This window comes from Botrytis fragariae (genome assembly GCF_013461495.1).
Source record: "Botrytis fragariae strain BVB16 chromosome Unknown tig00000054, whole genome shotgun sequence".
Taxonomy (NCBI): domain Eukaryota; kingdom Fungi; phylum Ascomycota; class Leotiomycetes; order Helotiales; family Sclerotiniaceae; genus Botrytis; species Botrytis fragariae.
In genome coordinates, this window is record NW_023500993.1 from 1519979 (window position 1) to 1541003 (window position 21025).

At 44.6% G+C, this 21025-nt stretch overlaps 6 protein-coding genes across 6 annotated transcripts; 2 read left to right on the forward strand and 4 right to left on the reverse strand.

The window, feature by feature from the left end:
- Positions 1 to 232: 232 nt before the first annotated feature.
- Positions 233 to 4206, reverse strand: Bfra_005247 (putative transport protein sec23 protein; the record flags this gene model as incomplete). Its single annotated transcript, XM_037335632.1, has 11 exons — positions 233 to 280; positions 340 to 664; positions 730 to 850; positions 966 to 999; positions 1061 to 1149; positions 1654 to 1853; positions 1907 to 3001; positions 3047 to 3529; positions 3587 to 3881; positions 3932 to 4062; positions 4114 to 4206. 11 exons carry the CDS (start codon positions 4204 to 4206, stop codon positions 267 to 269), a joined length of 2880 nt encoding a protein of 959 aa, XP_037192727.1. The 3' UTR covers positions 233 to 266.
- Positions 4207 to 5165: 959 nt separating this feature from the next.
- On the reverse strand, positions 5166 to 6031 carry Bfra_005248 (uncharacterized protein; the record flags this gene model as incomplete). Its single annotated transcript, XM_037335633.1, has 2 exons — positions 5166 to 5534; positions 5648 to 6031. The coding sequence occupies 2 exons, from the start codon at positions 6029 to 6031 to the stop codon at positions 5166 to 5168; spliced, it is 753 nt and encodes a 250-aa protein (XP_037192728.1).
- Positions 6032 to 6792: 761 nt separating this feature from the next.
- Positions 6793 to 7842, reverse strand: Bfra_005249 (uncharacterized protein; the record flags this gene model as incomplete). The annotated part of the gene is made up of 3 exons (XM_037335634.1): positions 6793 to 7191; positions 7248 to 7519; positions 7785 to 7842. The coding sequence occupies 3 exons, from the start codon at positions 7840 to 7842 to the stop codon at positions 6793 to 6795; spliced, it is 729 nt and encodes a 242-aa protein (XP_037192729.1).
- Positions 7843 to 9578: 1736 nt separating this feature from the next.
- Positions 9579 to 10820, forward strand: Bfra_005250 (putative rrna methyltransferase nop1 protein; the record flags this gene model as incomplete). The annotated part of the gene is made up of 4 exons (XM_037335635.1): positions 9579 to 9702; positions 9798 to 9922; positions 9976 to 10639; positions 10700 to 10820. The coding sequence occupies 4 exons, from the start codon at positions 9579 to 9581 to the stop codon at positions 10753 to 10755; spliced, it is 969 nt and encodes a 322-aa protein (XP_037192730.1). The 3' UTR covers positions 10756 to 10820.
- A 679-nt stretch (positions 10821 to 11499) lies between these two features.
- Positions 11500 to 13341, reverse strand: Bfra_005251 (putative dynactin p62 family protein; the record flags this gene model as incomplete). Its single annotated transcript, XM_037335636.1, has 4 exons — positions 11500 to 12123; positions 12183 to 12761; positions 12833 to 12960; positions 13170 to 13341. The coding sequence occupies 4 exons, from the start codon at positions 13339 to 13341 to the stop codon at positions 11500 to 11502; spliced, it is 1503 nt and encodes a 500-aa protein (XP_037192731.1).
- Positions 13342 to 14733: 1392 nt separating this feature from the next.
- On the forward strand, positions 14734 to 20720 carry Bfra_005252 (uncharacterized protein; the record flags this gene model as incomplete). Its single annotated transcript, XM_037335637.1, has 2 exons — positions 14734 to 17805; positions 17883 to 20720. The coding sequence occupies 2 exons, from the start codon at positions 14734 to 14736 to the stop codon at positions 20718 to 20720; spliced, it is 5910 nt and encodes a 1969-aa protein (XP_037192732.1).
- Positions 20721 to 21025: the final 305 nt, after the last annotated feature.

Sequence of the window (21025 nt, forward strand, 5' to 3'; positions counted from 1 at the left end):
GGGCGTTTGACAAATACTGCCGGCTAGTGCCAGTATCGACGCGTCCCTATCGAGGATATATATTCTCGACTACTTTCTTGGCATCCTCTTGGGCATTCTCATATATTGGGACATTCACATCAATTCACGCGTAAGTTAACTGTAAATCGAGGAATCACCATGTATGAGATAGCAGATTGGTTTGTTGAATCATTGACATTGCTCCCCCAGCCTATTGTGAAGTATGTAGCCCGTGAAACATTGCGATTAATGAAGTAAATTTTGATTTATTCCTCAGGGACTAATTTGCTGGGTTAGCAAGAAAATGGAAAAGGAATTCCTGTGGAGAAAAAAACTTACTCTCGATCTCTCCAGACTCGATATCGTCGCTAACATCCTTTGGACTTCTTCCATCAACCTGGCAACCAACGGAGTAAGCGGTACCCAAGATCTCCTTGACGGTACCCTTCAACTCCTTTGCGAGAGACTTGAATCTCATAGTTCTGGCGATCTCGATAACCTCATCAAGAGCAATTGACTTGCTGTGCTTGATGTTCTTCTCCTTCTTGCGGTCACGGGGAGGCTCCTTAAGGGCCTTGATGACAAGGGAGGAGGCGGATGGGACAACGGAAACAGCGGCTTGACGGTTTTGGATGGTGAGTCTGACGGTGACTCTCAATCCTTTCTGCACAACACATATTTATCAGTTCTCGCTCCCGATTGCTATTCGTTTCTGCGGATTGTGCATACCCAGTCTCCGGTGGCCTTTGCGATATCTTCTCCGACCTTCTTTGGTGACAAACCAAGAGGACCGATCTTGGGAGCCAATGCTGAGGAAGCACCGACTTCACCACCAGTGGCTCTCAGGTGGCTATTAAATTATCATTAGCATGGGTTCGGTTTTGAGATGACATATCGAGGTTCGCAATTCGCATGTTGATCGTGGTGAGGAATTTTGATGTATTTTTCTCGTGTAGGTAACGTACATGATCTTGATCTCATTGGGGTCCAACTTTGGAGCTAAATTGAAATTGTTAGTTACAATGAATTATCGTATCGATGATATGTGGTGGGCTCTTACGCATGGTGACTATGGAATGGAATCGGTTTGGTGGGAATGGTGTCGACGATTGATTCTGTTGAGATCGGAATTCACAATCTGTAGAAATTCTTCAAATTGGTATGTGTGGAAAACTTTCGGTTAACTAAGCTAGTCCGATTTAAGGCAAGGTTGACGGTATTGATCCAGATGTATGTGTGCCTAACATGTAAGGTCACAATAATACAAGGATACATCAACTACAAACCGCGGGGTTCATGGCCGGGTGTAAGGCTGAGTATTCAGATATGTTATGCTTGAGTTACCTACTAGATGATGAATGTTACAATATGTTAATGACAAACAATCACCTCAATTAGAAATCACAACTGAACCATTATTTAGATGATCTAATAGCTATTATTGTATACCTAATCAACATCACAATCAAGTCAACGAAATTCTTGAATCAAATCTCGTCGCGAAACTGCGCCACCAACGCTCCAAATGCCCCCCAGTTCTTTTTGGTAGAAATACTCGTCATCAATTCGTTCCGCTTACAGCCAATCTGTGAAAGAAAAAAGATGGGTTAGTTTTGTGCACTTTAGAATACAGATTGGAGTGGAATAACTTACTTCATGAGATGATCCATGAAAGTTTGTAAAGAGACGTCGTCAGTAAAGATCGTTTGCGCTGTTTGAGCACCCACTCCACCATATGCACCCGTCGTATGTGTAGTAGACGGATTCAGTTTTGATAACAAGAAACGTGCTTGAGAACCACCGGCATCACAAACGATGAAACGTGGCAAAGGAAATCGGTCGGTAATCAAATCCTACTCGAGTCAGTATACTGTGTATCCAAATTCATGTGACTTGTGGCACTTACTCTGGCATCCTCTTTTGGTTGTTCTAGAAGTGATGCAAAATTCTCATATCCTTCTTGATCCTGATAGCCTGCTTTCCTCCATTCTGCAACTGTCTCTCCGTGGAATATCAGGATGTGGAAGAAAGTATCCAAAAGAAGAATATGAGTTGGTTGGATGGATGTAGAATCGAGTAGTACAGGTTGGCTACCATCTTGATCGAATGTGTATGAGTCCAAAGTGGGCTGTATCATGATCAAGGAGTTACTGACATCCTCATGGTTGAGTACATGTCTGTAGAATGCAGTCTCATCAGGTGAGTTGTTGAACACTTGCAAGAACTGACTTCTCCTAAGATGAAACATAAATTGAGGGTAAAGTGTAAAGTTCTTCTCAAGTCTGAAAGACGATGGGTCATCCTTTCGATAATCGGCGAATCGCGAACACAAACGGATAAGCATTCTATCCACCCATCGTAAAACGTCTGGTCCATCGTCAACTTCGGCTTTAAATACAGCAATTCTGGACATTAAAACGGCAGCAGCTTCTTGATCGAAAGACTGAGCAATCGCAGGATCTCCAGCTGGTCCACTCAAGTTGCGAGAGATTGTTGTCACACGGAGGTGGAATTGGCCTGAGGAATGCTGATAGTATGTAAGGAATTGCATCATTCCCTTTGCTTGGGCTTGGTGTTGAGCAGGACCAGCTTGACCAGCAATTTCGAAGTATATTCCGTAGCTAGAATTGGGATCAATACCGCACATCTTCCATGAACAAGTATTGCCAATACCGCACTCTGTTTCTCCTACAGAAGTCGATTTCTTGTTCAATGAAACCGCATGACCGATGAGACCAGTTACCTTCAATTCTTTGGTAGTCAAAACTTCTAAAGAAGCATTGAAACCCATCAGCAGATTATCATCACCATCTTTCTCGAATACACGGACGAACGATTGTTTGAACATGGACGATGTGAAACTATCTGTCAAGATCATATGACCACCAGTCGAGTTTGAGAGGCCCTTCATTTCAAGCAGACCGACTTGATCTAGACATCCAGCAAATATGTCTATTATGTGGCCGTTATGTGCTGTTCTCTTGGCCAGGTTGTCATAGAACTGTATTCGTTAAAACTGACCATGAAAATGAATCGGGAAACATACCTTGAGAGCCTTCTTATAATATTTGATATTATCTCTGTCGATATCGTGATGAGATCTAATTGGCTCCCTCAGTTCAGGACCAACCACCAAACCTGGACCTTCGGTAGCAGGTCCTCCTGCGAATAGCATAATACGGCCGCCAGCATTCTGGAACGAAGTCTCTAACAGTCCAACCGCTACGCTCAAAGCCACACCAGTACATCTGAGGTTTCTTCTGTCATTTGCGACGGGCCATGGATCCTTTTGTAATTGCTCTAGAGCTTTCGTGAGCTGGAATTCGCATTGTTGAACTGGTAGCAGAAATCGAGCGGCGGGTCCCATTGGCGGCATTGGTTTACCAGGTTGCGGTTGTTGCATTCCAGGCCTCAGTCCAGCCGCCGAAAGTCCAAGCATTTCCTGAATTTGCTTGGCGGTGTAGTCCTTGCTACCTCTAAACACATATGATTTTGGACATTCTGTGTAGCCGATTTCGTGTACTTGCGCCTAGATTCAGAGAGTTAGTATAGAGCTACGAAGTTGGGGGTGCGAAAATATTCATACCATAGTTCCAAATGTAACTAAACCAACCAATGCATTTTCTGGCAGAAGACTCAAGCTCATCACAAGAGATTCCTTGAGCGCAGATAGACTATCCTCCTCTTGACAAGTGTCCACGACGTATAGGAAGATGGGAGGACTTGGAGCTGGCCGTGAAAGTCTGTACTCTATCGTGGTATTTGCAGGGTGAAGTTCGGGAGGAATTTGGTTGGGATTTATATCTTTATAATGAGGTGGGAGAGGGTTTCGAGATAAGCAGAATGGGCAGATCCAAAGACGTGCTCTGACATCCACTTGACTATTGACAATGAGCTCGATTCGGAATTGGAATTCCAGTGCAAGACTTACCAGAAGGGATTCAGCACTGATCTACATGGCTGCTTGCAGATAACTGGCTCAAATTGTAAGAGTGGTGTATCCGGCTTCTCTTTAAGAGGAGTATAGAGTGCGCCGATGGGGACAACAAGCCTCGAGGCTTCCTATTATATATAAGCTCTTATACCCCGCGGAGTAAAATCTATTTGACGAACCATGCGAGAGCTTGGGAAAACGTTCCAACTGAGTCGAACTCCATCACGATCCTCCACTTCACTCCATTGCTCCTTCAAAGCTTCAATATCCATCGTGCGCAACCCTTGAAGCTGGATATTATGTATTCGATAATCGACTGGTAGGAATGTGGGACGAACGAGAGCGGTCTGGGACAAAGTGGCAAATACCCAGATGCTATGCGATCCCCAATCAGTAGAAAATCAGGAAGTAAAACGAATCAAAAGATTCTGCTTTTGTTGCAGGAGAATGTATTTTGAGGTTTTGTTGTAGGTATCGAGGCCTCGTGGGAGATAATGCCAGGTAGTTGTTGACTTACCTAATCACGGTCCTTTCACAGGAAATAGCCGAATGACAGGTAGCCTCGCCGTGAATGTACCAGATAGATATCATCCATCACTGACAGCAGAAACCCCTATGTGGTGATAGCGCACATATATGTTTTTACTCTGATTTCGATGAGCCTTGAATCATCTGATTTTGGTAAGATTTACATTTCCTCATAGATAACATTCTGAGGCACATCCTGCTTCCGAAGAACAAAGTATAACATTTCATTTCTATTCTCATACTTGAGGAAACTTGGGCAGGCAGGAAGGAGTATGCCAAAAAAAATATAGTTTATTATATTATGTACCATCAAAAAGGTAGGTATTGTTGGTTTAGACAAGATGCAAGTCATTCAACTCTTACCTAGGTATCGATCCATTTAAGCCTTAGGGTTATGGTAAAGATTCATATTTGTGTGAGCAACGAGCGTGCATTACATTGGATTCCTTGGTAGATTACAGCAAGCAGGTGCAGTTTTATTCGACACATATCGCTAAGATAGCTGGAGGATTCAGATGTAATTCAGGTACTATCATTGTCAGTTACAGTATCAACTTTTGTAAGTGAGCCGAGCTATTCTAGGTAGACAAATCTCTGAAAATTAATACAAATATCTTGTCTCCACATCCCTCAAACTTAAGATCAAATTCGACGTTACATATCCAATTCTGTATAGCCAGATGCACCTATGCCGAGCCACATATTAATCCTTTCCACCAATTGGGAGATCTTCTGTGAGACCTTCAAGACCTGAAAGGCCTGGGAGACCTTCCGAGAAATCTTCTGAGAGATCTGAGAACTCTGAGAAATCCGGCAAATCGACACGCTTGACAAGATCCTCATTATCGAATCCGGATTCAAGAGGTCTTCGGGCCTTGGATTTGCTGGCAAGTTCCCCCTTAACAATCTCGAACTGCGCATCAACTTCGCTCCCGAGCGCCTTGATCTTCGGTTGGTGGGGGGTTGCAACCTTTTTCTGGCAAGTATTGTATAAATCGTCTACATTCTTTTGCAGTTTCCTAAGTTCTGACGCAAAGTAAGTTGCATATCGGGTATTTTGAATCATACTTTTCTATTTGAATTTGTCAGTAACGCACTCTGATAATCATCAGAATCCACTGTCCGAGAGAGCTGTCGTAGTAGAGAAAGAGAGAGTAAATCGTGGAAGTGTTCAAAGAAACTTACACGTTCTTTGAGAGCTTTTGAAATTTCTACGAATTCGGGAGTGAGGTGTTTCAAAGCAGCTTCAACATTTGCACTCTCACTCTCACTCATAGGTCCCGATTGACTCGCAGCTTTTTCGGCCGACTGAACAGAACTGTAGCAAGTCTTGAATTGTCTATAGAGTTTGATGGATTCAAAGACTCCGCCCTCGTACTTTTGGCACATTTCTGTGACTTTGTGACCCTCGTGAACAACATTTTCGATCTTTTGACTGACATATTGAGCTCTAGATTCAAGCTGGGGAGAGACATCACGCTGGTTGATTGAGATGGCATTCGAGCTTGGGGTAGGACCCGCAAGTGCAAGAGGTGCCAACAGCAGAGCGGAAATGTATGAAAGACGCATCTTGTTTGTTATGGGGTGAGTTGTAGGTGGTGAATTGAGATGTGATAGAAAAGCGTCCAAGAAAAGCACTCACAGGAGAACAAGTCATGGATATAAATACATACAGAAACAGGCTAAGCCGCTTATCTAGGCATAACATCTACAATGGAACTTCAACCATGATTGAGCATCCAGATATTATACGGGTATATCTTCCAAGGGCAGTGGTAGCAGCCAGTACATGTTTTCATACGCATCTAGATTCCAATGGATCGAGAAGCTAATGATCTACATTCCCAAGAACCGGATAGAAGGAGTGAGTCTACCTTTGAATACGAAACGCGTAAAGTTGAACTTTATTAGAGAGAGATATCAAAGTAGGTATCGCTAGTTTTATCAAAATCTTGTTGTTATTCTTGATGTTGATGTCCAAGTAAGTAAATGAAGTCCCCACATGCCAAGAGACGCAACCACACTATCATTCGAAATCAACCGATGACCCAGGCTGCTGCAAACTCAAAATGTACCGATCCTACCGGTAGTCACTATTAGGGCATCTTTAGGATGGAACCGTTTTCAAGAACAGGCACTACGATCATCTCAAGTCCTATATTGATCGACAATCTGGCATTATAGCTGGCAACTAAATTCCTCACAGAAGAATGATGCGTCATACAGTTTTGGATCTACCAAAAGATATGTGGGTAACAGTTTTCCCTCACTCATCGGTTGCCATGCATCTCAAAATGCAACATTGGCATCCAAGATATGAATAATTGAAATCAATTTCCCATAGCGCTCACAAAATTCACAAATGCCTTCTGACCCTCTTCGATGATCATCGCTGGATCCTGGAATTGTTTCACGCCCGCAAAGTTTGGAGCTTGGGCATTCACCGGTAGAATCTGGGTGACATTTGATACCAATGGGGTTGCATTTGGATCATAAGTCTCAAATGAAGGAGGAGCAGACGTTCCAGTGCCTCGAGGCAAAAATGCTGTTCCTGTCGAAGATGCACCATTGACACCATTGATCGTCATTCGTTGATCTTGCTGAACCATAACAAATTGTGTATCCTGGGCTTGGTTATCTGCTTGGATTTGATGTGTCATATAGCGAATGTTTTTATTTGATCTATCCCGAGCATCGACAATTTGTGTGACAACAATGATGATAATGTTCTGGGAATCATATTAATTTCTGTATTTTTGGCTTCCGCTTGAAAGGAAGAAAATACCTGCTGCGAGTTCAAATTCTTGAAGTGATTTCTCCTAATGCTGTCCCGAGCGATTTGTGTTCGATCGATGATGATAAGCCGCTCTTGAACAAGCTTTGTAAGTTGAATCTCGCGATTTCGTGAGATTTCCGTTAATTGCTCTTCTTCTGTCTTGGTGATAATGATCACGTTGTTTGAATTCGTCTTCGGCTGCTGTCTCAAGTCCCTAGGAGCATAGACCAAGCCTCTTGCAATATTCCTATCAGTCTCCGGGACTGGGTGAGGATATGGGCCTGAGTTATGTTATTAACGGGAACCATGCAATCAGCGTATTCAAAAGTCTCCAGTGTTGGTCAAACAATTGGACATCGTTTTATTCCTGAACTCGATCAAAACATTCATCTCCTCCAAAATATTTAGACCGCTTCGAATGTCCACCTTATTTTACACATTGATTTTCTTGCAGATGTTGACTCGTTTTCAAACATTGACAAGCCAATTATGATCATCTAGTCTGGAGCACTGGATAACATGGATGAAGTATAGGCTGGTACTCACTTGCGATGATTAAGGTAGCCAAGCTCAAGATCAATGATGCCACCAGAGTGAAACGCATGATTTATATTATTAGGAAAGAATGTGATTAAAGATTGATATTACTTAAAAGGTAAGGCAGCCGCTGGGGCGCTCAACGAAAGAATGATAAAAGTATGTGGGAAGAGAATGAGTACTGGTGAATGAGTGACAAAGTTTGCGATATGTACAGAACTTGCTGTCATGGTGGGAGAGTCAGCGACTATTATACTACAATTCTCCCCTTCGTGATAAGCCACATTCAGAGCGGAACAACATATCCCCAGCACGTTGTCAGACTGAATCGGATACATTGATGCTTATTGCACTCCTTAGGACGCCGGAGTCCTCTGATAATCTTGATGTGATTGAAAATGCCTTGGCCAAATTTTGTGATACTCATTGAACGGATGTGGGTACATCCGGATGCTCCCAGTGAGTGAAGACAGAGCCAAGAGCATTTGACAGCTAAACCACATAGTGACACCATGTTAAAAACATGAGATGATAGAGGCGTTCATTAAAAGAAATTTTTTGGGACATGATTGGATCAATCAACGAAAATCCTGAGAGTATCGACTTCCTGAAGCAGTCAAACTAACAAGGGATGCTTGGACCCCATAGTCGTTGTGAGATCAGACAAAACGAAGCTTGTTTGATCACAGTATAAATGTGAGATATAGTCTTAAAAGCATAAAAAGTGCTATGCATAATACAATATGATAAGGAAGTTAAGTTTGGAGTTGTGAGGGTATATTCCAAATAGACCAGACGAAGATCAAATGCGCGATCCTCATTTAGAAATGTACAGGCACATCTCATGATCGTAACATATTGCACCGGCCAGTGGAATGCCAAAGATAGAGAACACTTGCTCGATCATGATCTTACAATAACATATCAAGAGGAATGTGTACCAGGAAATATCCACCTGTGTTCGTGAATGATGGCTGTTGGAATCCGCCTGATACAGTTCTATGCAGTACCCCCGAATTTAGGAATACCACGAATCGTATTTCTTCGACTGTGAAGATGAACGATTGCGTCGCAACTTCACCTGACGAGTAAATAAGAGAGACGTACACGAAGAGATACTCGTAGACTCTCGAGAATCTCGTCAGTCCAAATAACTCGTCTTGCGTAGACAATCCAACCTAGCTTTTTCTTTCTAATTCTTCAACTCACTGTAGTCCCACTGCCTTTCAAATGTATGATAGCAAATCTTACTTATGAAAAAATTAAGTTTCCTAGCAGCTTTCACTGATGTGAGGGAAAAGGATGAATGCTGGCGATAGCTGCAGAAAAGTTATCAAAAAAATCAGTTCCTGGCAAGGTGCGAAAAGCTCCCGGTGAGCCTCTTTGTGAAAAGCATTATGTCCCAACTTGAACACAATTCCAGTCATGACGGGATGGTAAGAAGACAGATGCATTCTCGAAAGTCATCCAAACCAACCTGACACAATGCATACATTATCAGCCAGCCGTTGATGATAATTTTTATCCATTTCCCTTATCGACAGCGAAAGTTTTTGCCTCCTCCAATAATATGCTAATGATAGTCCCAAAATGCTCTCGTGCATCAAGCCTAGCACACACACGTGATAAGTTTTAGGAGCTTTGACCTTTTCGCCTAAAAAAAAATCCCAAAATTTCACCTCCAGAATTTTTATTGCATCCAATTGACCCGTCGCCCAAGAATCTCGAATCGTCCGACAAGTATTTTTTCGGCCTCAATTACACTTTTTTCTGCACTTTCAATTCCTAAACTTTAAAGCAGAAATGGCATACACACCAAGAGGAGGTGCTCGTGGCGGCGACCGTGGAGGACGTGGAAGTTTCGGCGGGGGAAGAGGTGGTGATCGTGGTGGTCGCGGAGGCTTTGGAGGAAGAGGTGGTGGTAGAGGTTCGTATTTTTATATTTCCAATGCGATTTGAATCTTAATGGCTCAATGCGCATGCGCCAATGTTTTGATTGAACTTTGCTGACTTTGTAAAAAGGTGGTGGAGACCGTGGAGGACGTGGAGGCGGTCGTGGTGGTGGAAGAGGAGCTCCCCGTGGAGGACGTGGTGCTCCAAGAGGCCGTGGAGGTGCTGGTGCCAGAGGAGGTGCTAAGACCATTGTCGTAAGTATTTGCAGTTGAATTGGACTTCAATTGAGTTCTAACAATTTTTTCAGGAGCCCCATCGTCATGAAGGAATCTTCGTCGCTCGTGGCAAGGAAGATATGTTGGTCACCAAGAACCTTAGCCCAGGTGAATCTGTATACGGCGAGAAGCGCATCAGTGTCGAGGGCGCCGGCCCAGCCAACGAAGATGGTACTCCAAGCACCACCAAGACTGAATACCGTGTCTGGAATCCTTTCAGAAGTAAGATTGCAGCAGGTGTTCTCGGTGGTATGGACGAGATTTTCATCAAGCCCGGTGCTAAGGTTCTTTACCTTGGTTCCGCTTCTGGAACTTCAGTTTCCCACGTTGCCGATATCGTTGGACCCACAGGAACTGTTTTCGCCGTCGAATTCTCCCACAGATCTGGCCGTGATCTTATCAACATGGCTACCCACCGCACAAACGTCATCCCAATCATTGAGGACGCTCGTCACCCACTTAAGTACAGAATGTTGGTCTCTATGGTCGATGTTATCTTCGCCGATGTTGCACAACCTGATCAAGCCCGTATTGTTGGATTGAACGCACATTTGTTCTTGAAGGTTGGTGGTGGTATTTTGGTTTCCATCAAGGCATCTTGTATCGACTCCACAGCCGCACCAGAAGCTGTTTTTGCTAGAGAAGTACAAAAGTTGAGAGAGGAGAGAATTAAGCCTTTGGAGCAATTGACTCTAGGTAAGCTTTTCCCCATGTCAACCCACTTGTTTTTCCACAACTAACCATAATCTACTACAGAACCTTTCGAGAGAGATCATTGTATGGTTTCTGGACGTTACGTCCGATCCTTGTAAACCTCATCTATTTCCTCATCTATTTACCACCATACTACCCGCGCATCAAGTCGCCCTTCAGCATAAACTCAATTGAAGTTTATTTCTTCGAAGAAATTCGAATGACTCTGAATACACGCTTCTTTGGCATGCCTCATCACAAATTACTACGGATTCTCTCTTGTTAGGTTATGGAAGGTTGTCGTTTTTCTCGTTTTAGTACTTTTTTCTATTAGGTGTACATTCAGGTCCTGGCGTACAGGTCTTCATTATTCATCGCATTACTCAGTAGCTTGTTAGAGAATGAGAATAAGAGGAGAAAATAAGAAAGTAAAAATTGTCCAAGAATTTTAGTCTAGTTTATGAGTTCAATTGATGTCATGTTTGAATCTATAATGTGGTATCATATTTCTTCTAATTCTATTTCGTTCGCTAGATCAGAATGGGATGGCAATTGGGTATAAATTTTCATCTCTCAAAATCAATAGTCTTCCACCCCCTCGTTGCTCACTTCACATCCACGCGCTAGCTTGCACTCCCTTTCAAGGTATCATATCCCCTATACCAGTAGTACTCGCAGTATTCGGACTCAGTCGTTGGCCAGGATCTTAAAGGATTGCGGTCATTGTGCCCATTCTTGCTAAACCCAACACTGAAGCTTTAATGCCTAGGATTTCCTGTCTCTTCGATGCCGAAGTACTTGATGCTAGACTGGTGTTCTCAAGCGCGAAGTCTCCCTACCCTCTAACTCCCACCCTCAATTTTTCATTTACCGATCCTCCCCACGCCCACCACACACCAATAAGCCAGCTCCCTCTTTTCCCTCCCATCCCTATCCCCCAACCCCCCCAATTTCCCAGCCCCATCTCCATCACCGGCCGCATCCGCCTCCCATTCCACTCTCACAAAAACCGCGATTTCGCATACATCGGCGTCCTCTTCCACTCTTTCCTTTTGCACTTCCTCTTCTAATCTCCTCTGTTGCTCTAGTCCGGGCAATTTCGTCTTAAGTTTCCCGGGTGTGACTTCGACGACTACGCTTGTCCAATTGCGACCTTTGTCCCAGGGTTTTCCGTGCGCTTCGTTGCTGAGATCAATGCTCGCCATGCTGCCGTGGGTGGCGGTTGAATGTTTCCGATCATGGGCGGAGGACGAGGAATCCTGGAGGGCTTCGTCCCACATATCTGTGTTGGCGCCGACTTCAAATTGGGGACAAAGGAGGATGACTTTGGAGGCGTGCCGGTCGGTTGTGAGACCTTTTGTTGCGAGAGATATTTTAACGGGTTCGAACAGGGGGTTTTTGAAAGTTAGGAGGAATTGAGTTGGCTTGAGAGGGGTGAGGGTTATTTGGGCGGGAGTCGGACTGGGGGCGGGTTGAAGGGGGAGAGGCTGATGGATGGTATATAGGAGAGAGCGACGAGGCGAATGCGGAAGCGTGTGGTTGGGACTTTGGATTCAGGTTTGGACAGAATATGACGGCAGGTACGGCAACGTTTGGAACGTTTGGTGCGGAGGAGGCAAGGGATTGGGCGAAGAGAGTCAAGGAATCGGGTTGAAGGTGATGTCTGATTTGTTCTTTGCTCGGTTGCAATTGTACCTTCCCAGCCGTCTCTGAGAAGTTGTGAGACAGCCACAGACTCGGTTTCGGGATCGTAGACTTGAAGCCCTTCGGTTGAATCACACGCTTCTCGCATGCTTGCAGTTTTAGATTTCGCTTTTCGATCGCCAAAGCTTCCACCTGTGTAAAGGCCCATTATTCGAGTTAATGCTCCCGGGGATCCATATCCATAATCATTGGAAAATCCTAGCGCACTGCTTGGATTCGAATCTGCCAATTGGCCCTGGTAAAATGATTTTAGGTTCGCGTATTGACTTTCTATATCGAGTTTCTCGTTTGGGTCTGTATGTTTTTCTATGACCTCATCCGCCTCTTCCAGGATCGTTTCTGTAGCCAAAGATGACCGCCTTTCATCTCTGTCTCGACGGCGTTCTTTTGCACTTATCAGTGGATCACCACCATTCTTTATCTTTGATAACTGTGAGTATACGGAGTTTGGCTTCTCGAATCGTATGCCAATTTCGGTCGAACTCCACATACAGTATGCACAGTGAAGAATATAGGGTGCTGTCGGAGATGGCGAAACATTGGGTATTTCGGGGACTGGCGCCTCATTGACTGAGAGAGGTGATATACATATTGGGCATTGAAAACAGGATCTTGTGCATCTAAGTGATTGGTAGTACCACATTAGGATCTAGGCCTTTCTCTCTGGGAGCTGACACCGAAACAATAAATCGTAAGGCCATGTTTACTAACCTGTTACCTTCACTCTTCACTGTACTACTCGGTACCTCGAATAAGCAGCTCGGGCAATACCAAGTCACTATCTCGTCTAAGACACATCGCGAGCATCGAATTTGGTGACAATCCTCACAATATAGAAGATGTTCCAGTGGATATAAGCTATAGTTCGCGCGTGGAGCTCTTGGATCAAACGTGCGTTCTTCTTCGTGAGTTGGGGAATCCGGAGGCGTAGAAGAATTTGCTAGAATGGATGTATCAGAACAAGGACACTGAAAATAAGCATATGGCTTAAACGTCGACATGACTGAGTCTCAGCAATGGGATTTCCAAGTATCAATAGGTGGGATTTTTGGAGAGGGGATGAATAATATTTGACAGGGGTATGTGGAATAATGGTTAATCCGAATAAAGCTTATTTTCAAGCTAAGAACCAATCAAGGAAAGCTTCGAGGTACACCAGCAAGACTTCCTAGTAATACTGCGAGACGGCCAACTTTCTGCACGTTGAGAAATAATCGTACTATAATAATGAAACAGGTTCTCTCACAATTCATTGCCGCCATACCATTGTTTAATAGACACTTTTCCATCTTATTCCGACTAGGTACGTGAATCTACCCACAAAAACGTGGTTACCATCACACTTCATCACATACACTCTCACGTGATTGTGAAACTTTCTGTTGTCCGTACCTGCTTTTAGCGTTCGTGATACATGGCTAGTATCTAATAATAATCTACTTCAAGCGGGCGGCTGCTCTAGGCTCCATCTCCATTTTTGGTGGGCATTAATGGATGTTGATCCATCCTTTCCTTTCCTTTCCTGCCATTCCAATTTGTTTGTTTATATCGAATCATCCGAGTTATATCCTTATCTCGAGCAGAGTTCACCCAGAACCCAATGCCTTGACGAACCTAGGTTGGGCGAAGAAGAAAAAGCAAACATCGCAAACGACATCTGCTGGGGATTCCTCTTGATTTTATTCAGCTTGTGTATCGAAATGCATTAATCCCACCTCAACTTCCCATCCCACGGACGATAACAAAGGACAATAAAGATTACCATGTCCTTGCACCGCCACCAAGGTTCTCGTCAACAAATCAAGCTCCAGCCATACAGTTCAAGATCCAAAGCGAAATAAACAATAACATAACCGTGCGGGAAAATACAACTAATGATAAACAAACTTTGGTCCCATAATGCAAACAATATCATTGTGAAATTAGGACAGAAAATCATTCGATTTTGATATTACCATTCATTGTTCTCAACCTCAGACAGAATCCTGAATCTACGTCAATTGGCGATTGACATCGAATAGCGACATTTCATCTTCGTCTTATCACTCGGGTTGCCCTATCAACTGACAGCACATTTCAGCGCCCAATTGCCTGGGGGAAGTTCTCACAAAGTCACATTCTGCCATTCCTCGTGGGTCAATGAACATTGGCGCAAATCAATAATTTTACAACAGCCTTCATGTACGTCAACACAAGGACTTGCTTCGATGGTTTACTATAATATACGACTACCATTTGAGTCGCCGCATGTTAGAGTTGGGAATTGGTCTTAATCAAGGTGCGCATCTAACGTTTTTTTCGAAGCTGAATATTGTTTCCAAACCCAACTTCGCGCAACACATTATGTTATCTATGCTACGAAGAGTCACTGACGCTATGCAACTTATCAGACCATGCCTTCCCCCGAACCTGAAAAAGATGAGACAGCCCCGGCCCAACCCAAGTCTCCAACTGCCCCGCAGAAGACATCGCCCGCCAGGAGCACTCCCAATGGTACAGCTATACGAAAGCCCGGTGTCAAGCCGCGGACTCCTGCCAATGCGCCCATACACAAGCGACCACCATCCAAGAAATCGGAGCCGACATTGCTTACTGATTTTCTGCTGGGCAGACCATCAGCAAGTCGCCAAAGACGAAGAAGTCTTGACGCAGTCAAGGCGGAGATGCGGGAGAGCACTGTGAATAGGATTCAAAAGCCAGGAGGAGTACACGATCGGGTTAAGCAATGGCAAAAAGCTAGTGCAGCAGCTGCCATTGAAGAAGTCGATGATCCAGAGTCGGAACTGGATGAGATAATAGTGGAGGTGGAGGAAGAGAGTGTGGTTGGGCCCAGTGTTGTCACCGAGGATAACAGGCTTCATGTCAGAAATCAAAATACTCGACCTGGACGGCGGAAAAATAGAGACCCTGAAAATTGGGCCGCAGAAGTAAGGAGCAAAAGTGCGCCTCGAAAAAGAGTTATAAGCGATGATCATTGGGTAATGAATAAGACCAAGGCCTCTCCAAAGAAAAAGGATATCAAAGTCACAATGCGAGCTATACCTAAAGACTTTCTCCAACAGACGGCTGCTAATCCCAAGTTGGAAAGTAAAATCGCTGATTGGGTCAAGCGTACGGAGGCTGAGTCGGGGGGACATGGAGCGGCCCAACCTACTTCACGAACGAGCAAGATCCCACAGCAAAGCACCCGTGGGGAAAGCAAGGGCAAAATGAGGGCCAAGTCTTTAGGAGAAATTATAGTTGAAATAGAGGAGGAGGAGGAGGAACCGACCCGGAAACCCTCAAAAAACAGAATGAAAGTCGAGTCAAGGAGTACCCCAAGCTCGCGAAAGAATTCGAACAATGGATCCAAGGAAAGCCTTGTTAGTTCGTCGAAAGGAAAACACACCCCTAAATCGGAACCGTCTCGAACTCCAGCAAATGATGGCATTCGAGTCAAGGCATGTGGACCGAATGGTCGGTGGGAAGATGGCATTAGAGTAAAACCTGTTCAAGCGAGATGGAGGGCTCCTGAGGCTAAGAAACAGAGTTCCGGAGGCAACCCTTTCCTCGATGGCATCAGCCTGAAACCGACAACTGTTCAAAAGGACGGCAAGCAAACACCTCTGAGACCAGAGATCTCGGATGAGCATTCTCATAAGCGTAAATCATCAGAGAAGCATATCAAGCCACTGAAGGAGACTGAAAGGAAAGGTATGAACGATCACTCCGATGGCGACTTGGACGATACAAATGTAGAAACTCCCACTCGCCGTTCTCCAAGCTCCCGGAAACAAAGAAGGAAATCCCGTTCACCGTCTCCATCGGTTGATGGGATTCCCTTTGGCGACTCTGCTTTCAGTACTTTGGATTTACCTATTGGTGCCGAGGCGGGGAACACTGGAAACAAACCTAAGCCCCAAAGAAATCCTAGTCATCTAGTGCCCAAAGTTCTCAAGCGCGTCTATAACGAAGGGAAAAAGATTATGCATGATACGCATGATGCCCCTGAAATGCCTCCAAGGGGTGGTGTAAATCGGCCTCCAACAATTGAGTCTTGGCTCAATAGCACCCCAGATCCTTTCCTTGATGTACCAAGTCCTGTTTCGACTCCCGCATTAACAGAAGTATCTACAGAGATAGATGATAGTGAGAGACGTACTCCCAAGCCTGACCAAGACCAGAAACAAGCACTTGAAGAAGAGCGCAGAGGAACTGGGAGTAGACAAAAGCGCGTTCGGAAAACTTCAGATACCAGCTTCAGAAGTCACAACGATAAATCTCCTTTGGGACGTGTTCTGGATGATCCAATCGAGTTCAAGAAGCCCCCAACTCCACCTGCAGCTGGTCTTCGACGTAGTCCAGCTTTACGTGCTGCTTCTCCTCCCGTGATCAAGGCAGCTAAGAAATCACCTTTCAAAGATGCTTTACTAGATGCTTTCCGAGGCGAGTCTACATTTGAGGGTATCATAGACACAGAAGATGATGGAGACCACGAGAAAGAAAACCACGATGTAGACGACATCAAGAATTCTGGTCGTAGCTTACAAACATCTGAAAATACCAATTCTCAGCGTAGCCGCTCTTCTGGTACTCACCTTCAAGTGCCAGACGCACACCGAGACATTTCCGACAGACCGAGGCGGAAGAGAAGAGGTGGAAGCTCTGGCAACCATCATTTATCAAAAATTGCATCTGTTGAAACCTTCAGCACCCTTTCGTCCGTAGACACTTCATCTAACCTTACTAAAACTACTCTCACTCAAGCTACTACCGAGACCGGGCGGTCTGATTCCAACGTCTCACGCAGGAGAAGCAATAGATCGGGACTTAAAAGAAGACTTACAAAGCACTCTGACTTGGTATCTATGTTGTCTTTACCCGATGCCCCACCAGCTGGTCGTACAAAAAGTATTAGATCAGCTCGAAGTGTGCGTACGGCTCGAAGCAGCCTAGAGACTGCTACTGAACTGGATTTGATGCGTGAATTGGCGGGCGATGAGGTTAAGTATATGAGAGAACTGAAAACTTTAGTTGATGGGGTGATACCAGTTCTCCTAACTTGCGTTCTGTCTAAATCAGACTCTGCAATTGCTGCTGGCCTCTTCAATCCCGACTCTACGGACATGAACGAAACATTTCTTACCAAACCAATTGTCGATATGGGTGTTGCTCTCGAGCGTTTAAAGAGTCTACATAGACGCATACCACTTCAAGATCCAGACGCCCTCATAGTCTGGCTCCAGAGAGCCCATCGAACTTACCAAGACTACACTCGTGCGTGGAGATTGGGCTTCCAGGATGTTGTTGTCAATTTAGCACCAGCTTCGCGCAAATCGTCTACAGAAGAGAAAGAATCACCTCTTGACAGTGTCCCTCGCAATGCCGATGGAGACATTGTGAATTCGAACGGAGAACGTGTTGATGTCGCCTTCTTACTCAAGAGGCCACTTGTCAGGATAAAATATCTTGCAAAACTAACAAAGGTGCGTATTTTAGTCTTCTTATCATCTAGATGACTGTTCAGCAAAATATCCATTGACTAGGTTCTAACTTATCATAGGGTCTTGATAAACTCAATCATTCTGAACTCTCAGGTAAAGCATTAAAAATATTTGAGGATTTGCAAGAAACGGCTCGTCGTCGTGTTAAAGAAGAACACGCTAGGCTAGAAGATCTATATGCAAACAATACTGATGCAACTCGAGCCCGCAATCCGCAAACGCTTGCCCCAGTTGAAGATGCTCACATCGACCGTACTAGACAAGTTTCGGCTAAAGATTTCTTTGATCTCGACTTTCCACATTCCAACGGCCAACGAATTGAGTGCCGTGTAGAATTGATACTCCGGGATAATCTTTCAGACGAAATTGACCCTGGAGATGTTCTTATCTGTGCATCAGAAATCACACCAGAAGCTACGCATCGTTACTTGCTATTTCCACCAATCGATAGAGATTTTATATCCGCTTGCGCTGGTGAGAAGCCTGATGAGCTAATAATCATGATCCGTGGGATACAAAGACCTATAGAATGGAGAGAGAGTTTACTTCTGAAAGGTGCTGAGCCTGAGACTGCTGCCGAGTGGATAGAAATGTTAGGGTCTATCCCAATGCCTCACCCAGTTTTGAGCTCGATACCAGACAACGCAGATACAGTATCAATGATGTCTATGGATCCGTCAGAAATAAGCGAGGCCGGTGATCCTGATGATAACGAGCTGCCAATTGGTGCTCGTAGAAGAAGAAGAAAGCACCATTCAAAAGAAAGACCACGATCTTCAACCTTCTCTACTATGTCATCGGTAGAGATTCCAGCCCCGCTAAAGATAGACCGAAAAGAAACATCATCCCCGCCACGGAGACATCGAGATGTTTCTCATGATGAAATTACCGGTCAACCATCTAGAAGACATTCTAAATCTTCAAGGTACCATTCTCATACTCGTACTCGCTCTACGCCAAGTTCACCTCTGTCAAGCCAACTTGTTCTTAACGATTCGGATGAAGAAAGCAGAGATAATGATGATTTTGAGGAATCTGAAAGTCGTGCATCTACACCAGGCAGAACATCTCGTCGACCCCTCACACCCTCTGAAGAATTGCCTTATATACCTAAAGTTCGCAAAACAAGCTCTGCTGCCTCAATTGATAGCGAGTCCACTACAAAAGATTACATTCGCCGCACCTCGTATGATCCAGTAGATCTAGACGATACTTCTGAACGGTCTCGTAGCCCTGATTTTGCAGAAGAAGAGAGTGCTCCACCACCGCCGCCAGCTCATCGTTCAATGTCTCCTAGTGGCCTCAAACAGCCAATAATCATTGAGCCCCCAGCGCCAAGATCAAGGTCTCGACGAACTTCCTCTCCACTGAAACATGAATACCGACCTTCTGATATATCTGATATATCGGAGAGGTCAGAGAGATCTGAAGTTTCTGTTTCCGAGGTTTCTGAAATGTCATATTCATCATCTGAAGAATCCGACACAGAAGAAGAAGAGTCATCATCTAGTTCCGATGAAGACGAACTCGATGAGCTCGACGAGCTTGAAGCTGCTGATCTTCCTGAAGCCGAACCTGCTCCAACCATATATGGCAGACGTGCCATTTCACCTACAACCTCTCTTTACAGTCTGCCAAATGTTACTTTGGCACCTGTAAATTCTACGCCTCGAATTCCAATTGTACCAAAAGTCGACAATTCAGACATCAGAAGACATGTTGCTACTGTTACAACCTGGAATAATGCTAAGGGTCGTTGGGACGATGTTCATTCGAAATCTTGTTCCATTGTTATTCGTCCGGGATTAATCGAAGTACATGAAATGTCTTCCAGACATTCCTCCCCTGCAGTTCTTTCAACTATTCAAGAGTCCGTTGTAGGAGGTTCAGAAGAGACAAGCTCGAACGAGGACAAGCGGCCATTACTTGGTCAGGTACTTACACCTGTTGTCACACTCAGGCAAAGTAATTCACTCGATATTGAAATTCATTCTCCCCCGACAAGTGATTCTCGAGTTAAATGCAGCCCTACGATCAGATATCACAGTTTACACAACCGTGCATGCGTTGATCTGTACAACTCAATTCACCAGGCTCGCATGAACAACCCAACATATAAAAAGCTAGAAGAAGAACGACTACTTAACTCCTATGGTGGTGCAACTTACGAAACTGCGGTTGCCAGCAAAAAACGAAGCTTCTTGAGCTTCGGACGAAAGAAGAGCTATCGTGCATCAACACGCGCACCATCCGTTGTCAACTCTGAGCAAAGTAGCTCTCCGTCTACTTCCCGTCTTTCCGAATCCTTCAAGAGATTAACAGGAAGTTCTTTTTTTAATATTGCAAAGTCTTCCATCGAATCAGGACGTGGATCTAGTCCATCAAGTCTATACACTAGTTCTTCCGGTCTTGCTCCACCTCAAACACCCCATCCTGCAAGTTTGGCAGGTACCTCGACATCATATGGTGGTGTCAATCTTACCTCTGAGAATATTAAAATCCGCTTGTATTACCTAGAAACAAGATCCAAATGGCAGGATTGCGGGAATGCAAGATTAACTGTTACAGCACCACCACCTGGTATGCGTCAAGCTTGTGCTGTAGACCAGGGTATTGAGCGCCGTATTCTCGTTACTAGAAAACCTATGAAAGCTGAGGACCCAGATGAAAAGGTGGAGGTGCTGTTAGATGTTGTGCTAGGTGCAAATTGCTTTAGCATGATCGGAAATAAGGGAGTCACGTGTAATGTGTGGGAGGATGTTGTGGGACCTAATGGTGAGGTAGGAATGGTAGGACCTATAGGGAGAGTGAGTGGGAGGACGAGGAAGTGGTGTCTGCAGGCGGGAAGTGTACCTGAGGCAAGCTGGATATATAGTTTGGTTGGCGTGGGTAGATGATGTTCGAAAGGGTGAGAGGAAGAGAGGAGATGTCATGGGCGCAACGGCCACCGATGATGATTCTAAAGATACCACTTTTGATTCCTTTTTCTTTTTCGAGTCTTGGCATTTTGCTTTTAATTCTTTTCTTTATTGTAAGAGTGGCTAGGAAGGACAACATATCTGTCCGATAATTCTGTATGTATGTATGTATATAGGTGGGTGGACAAACGAAGTTGAGCGAGCGTTACATTAGAGGGGCTTCATCCGGCGGTACACATATAAAGGGATGGACAGGGTATGGATAGGTGGATGGAAGGAAGGAT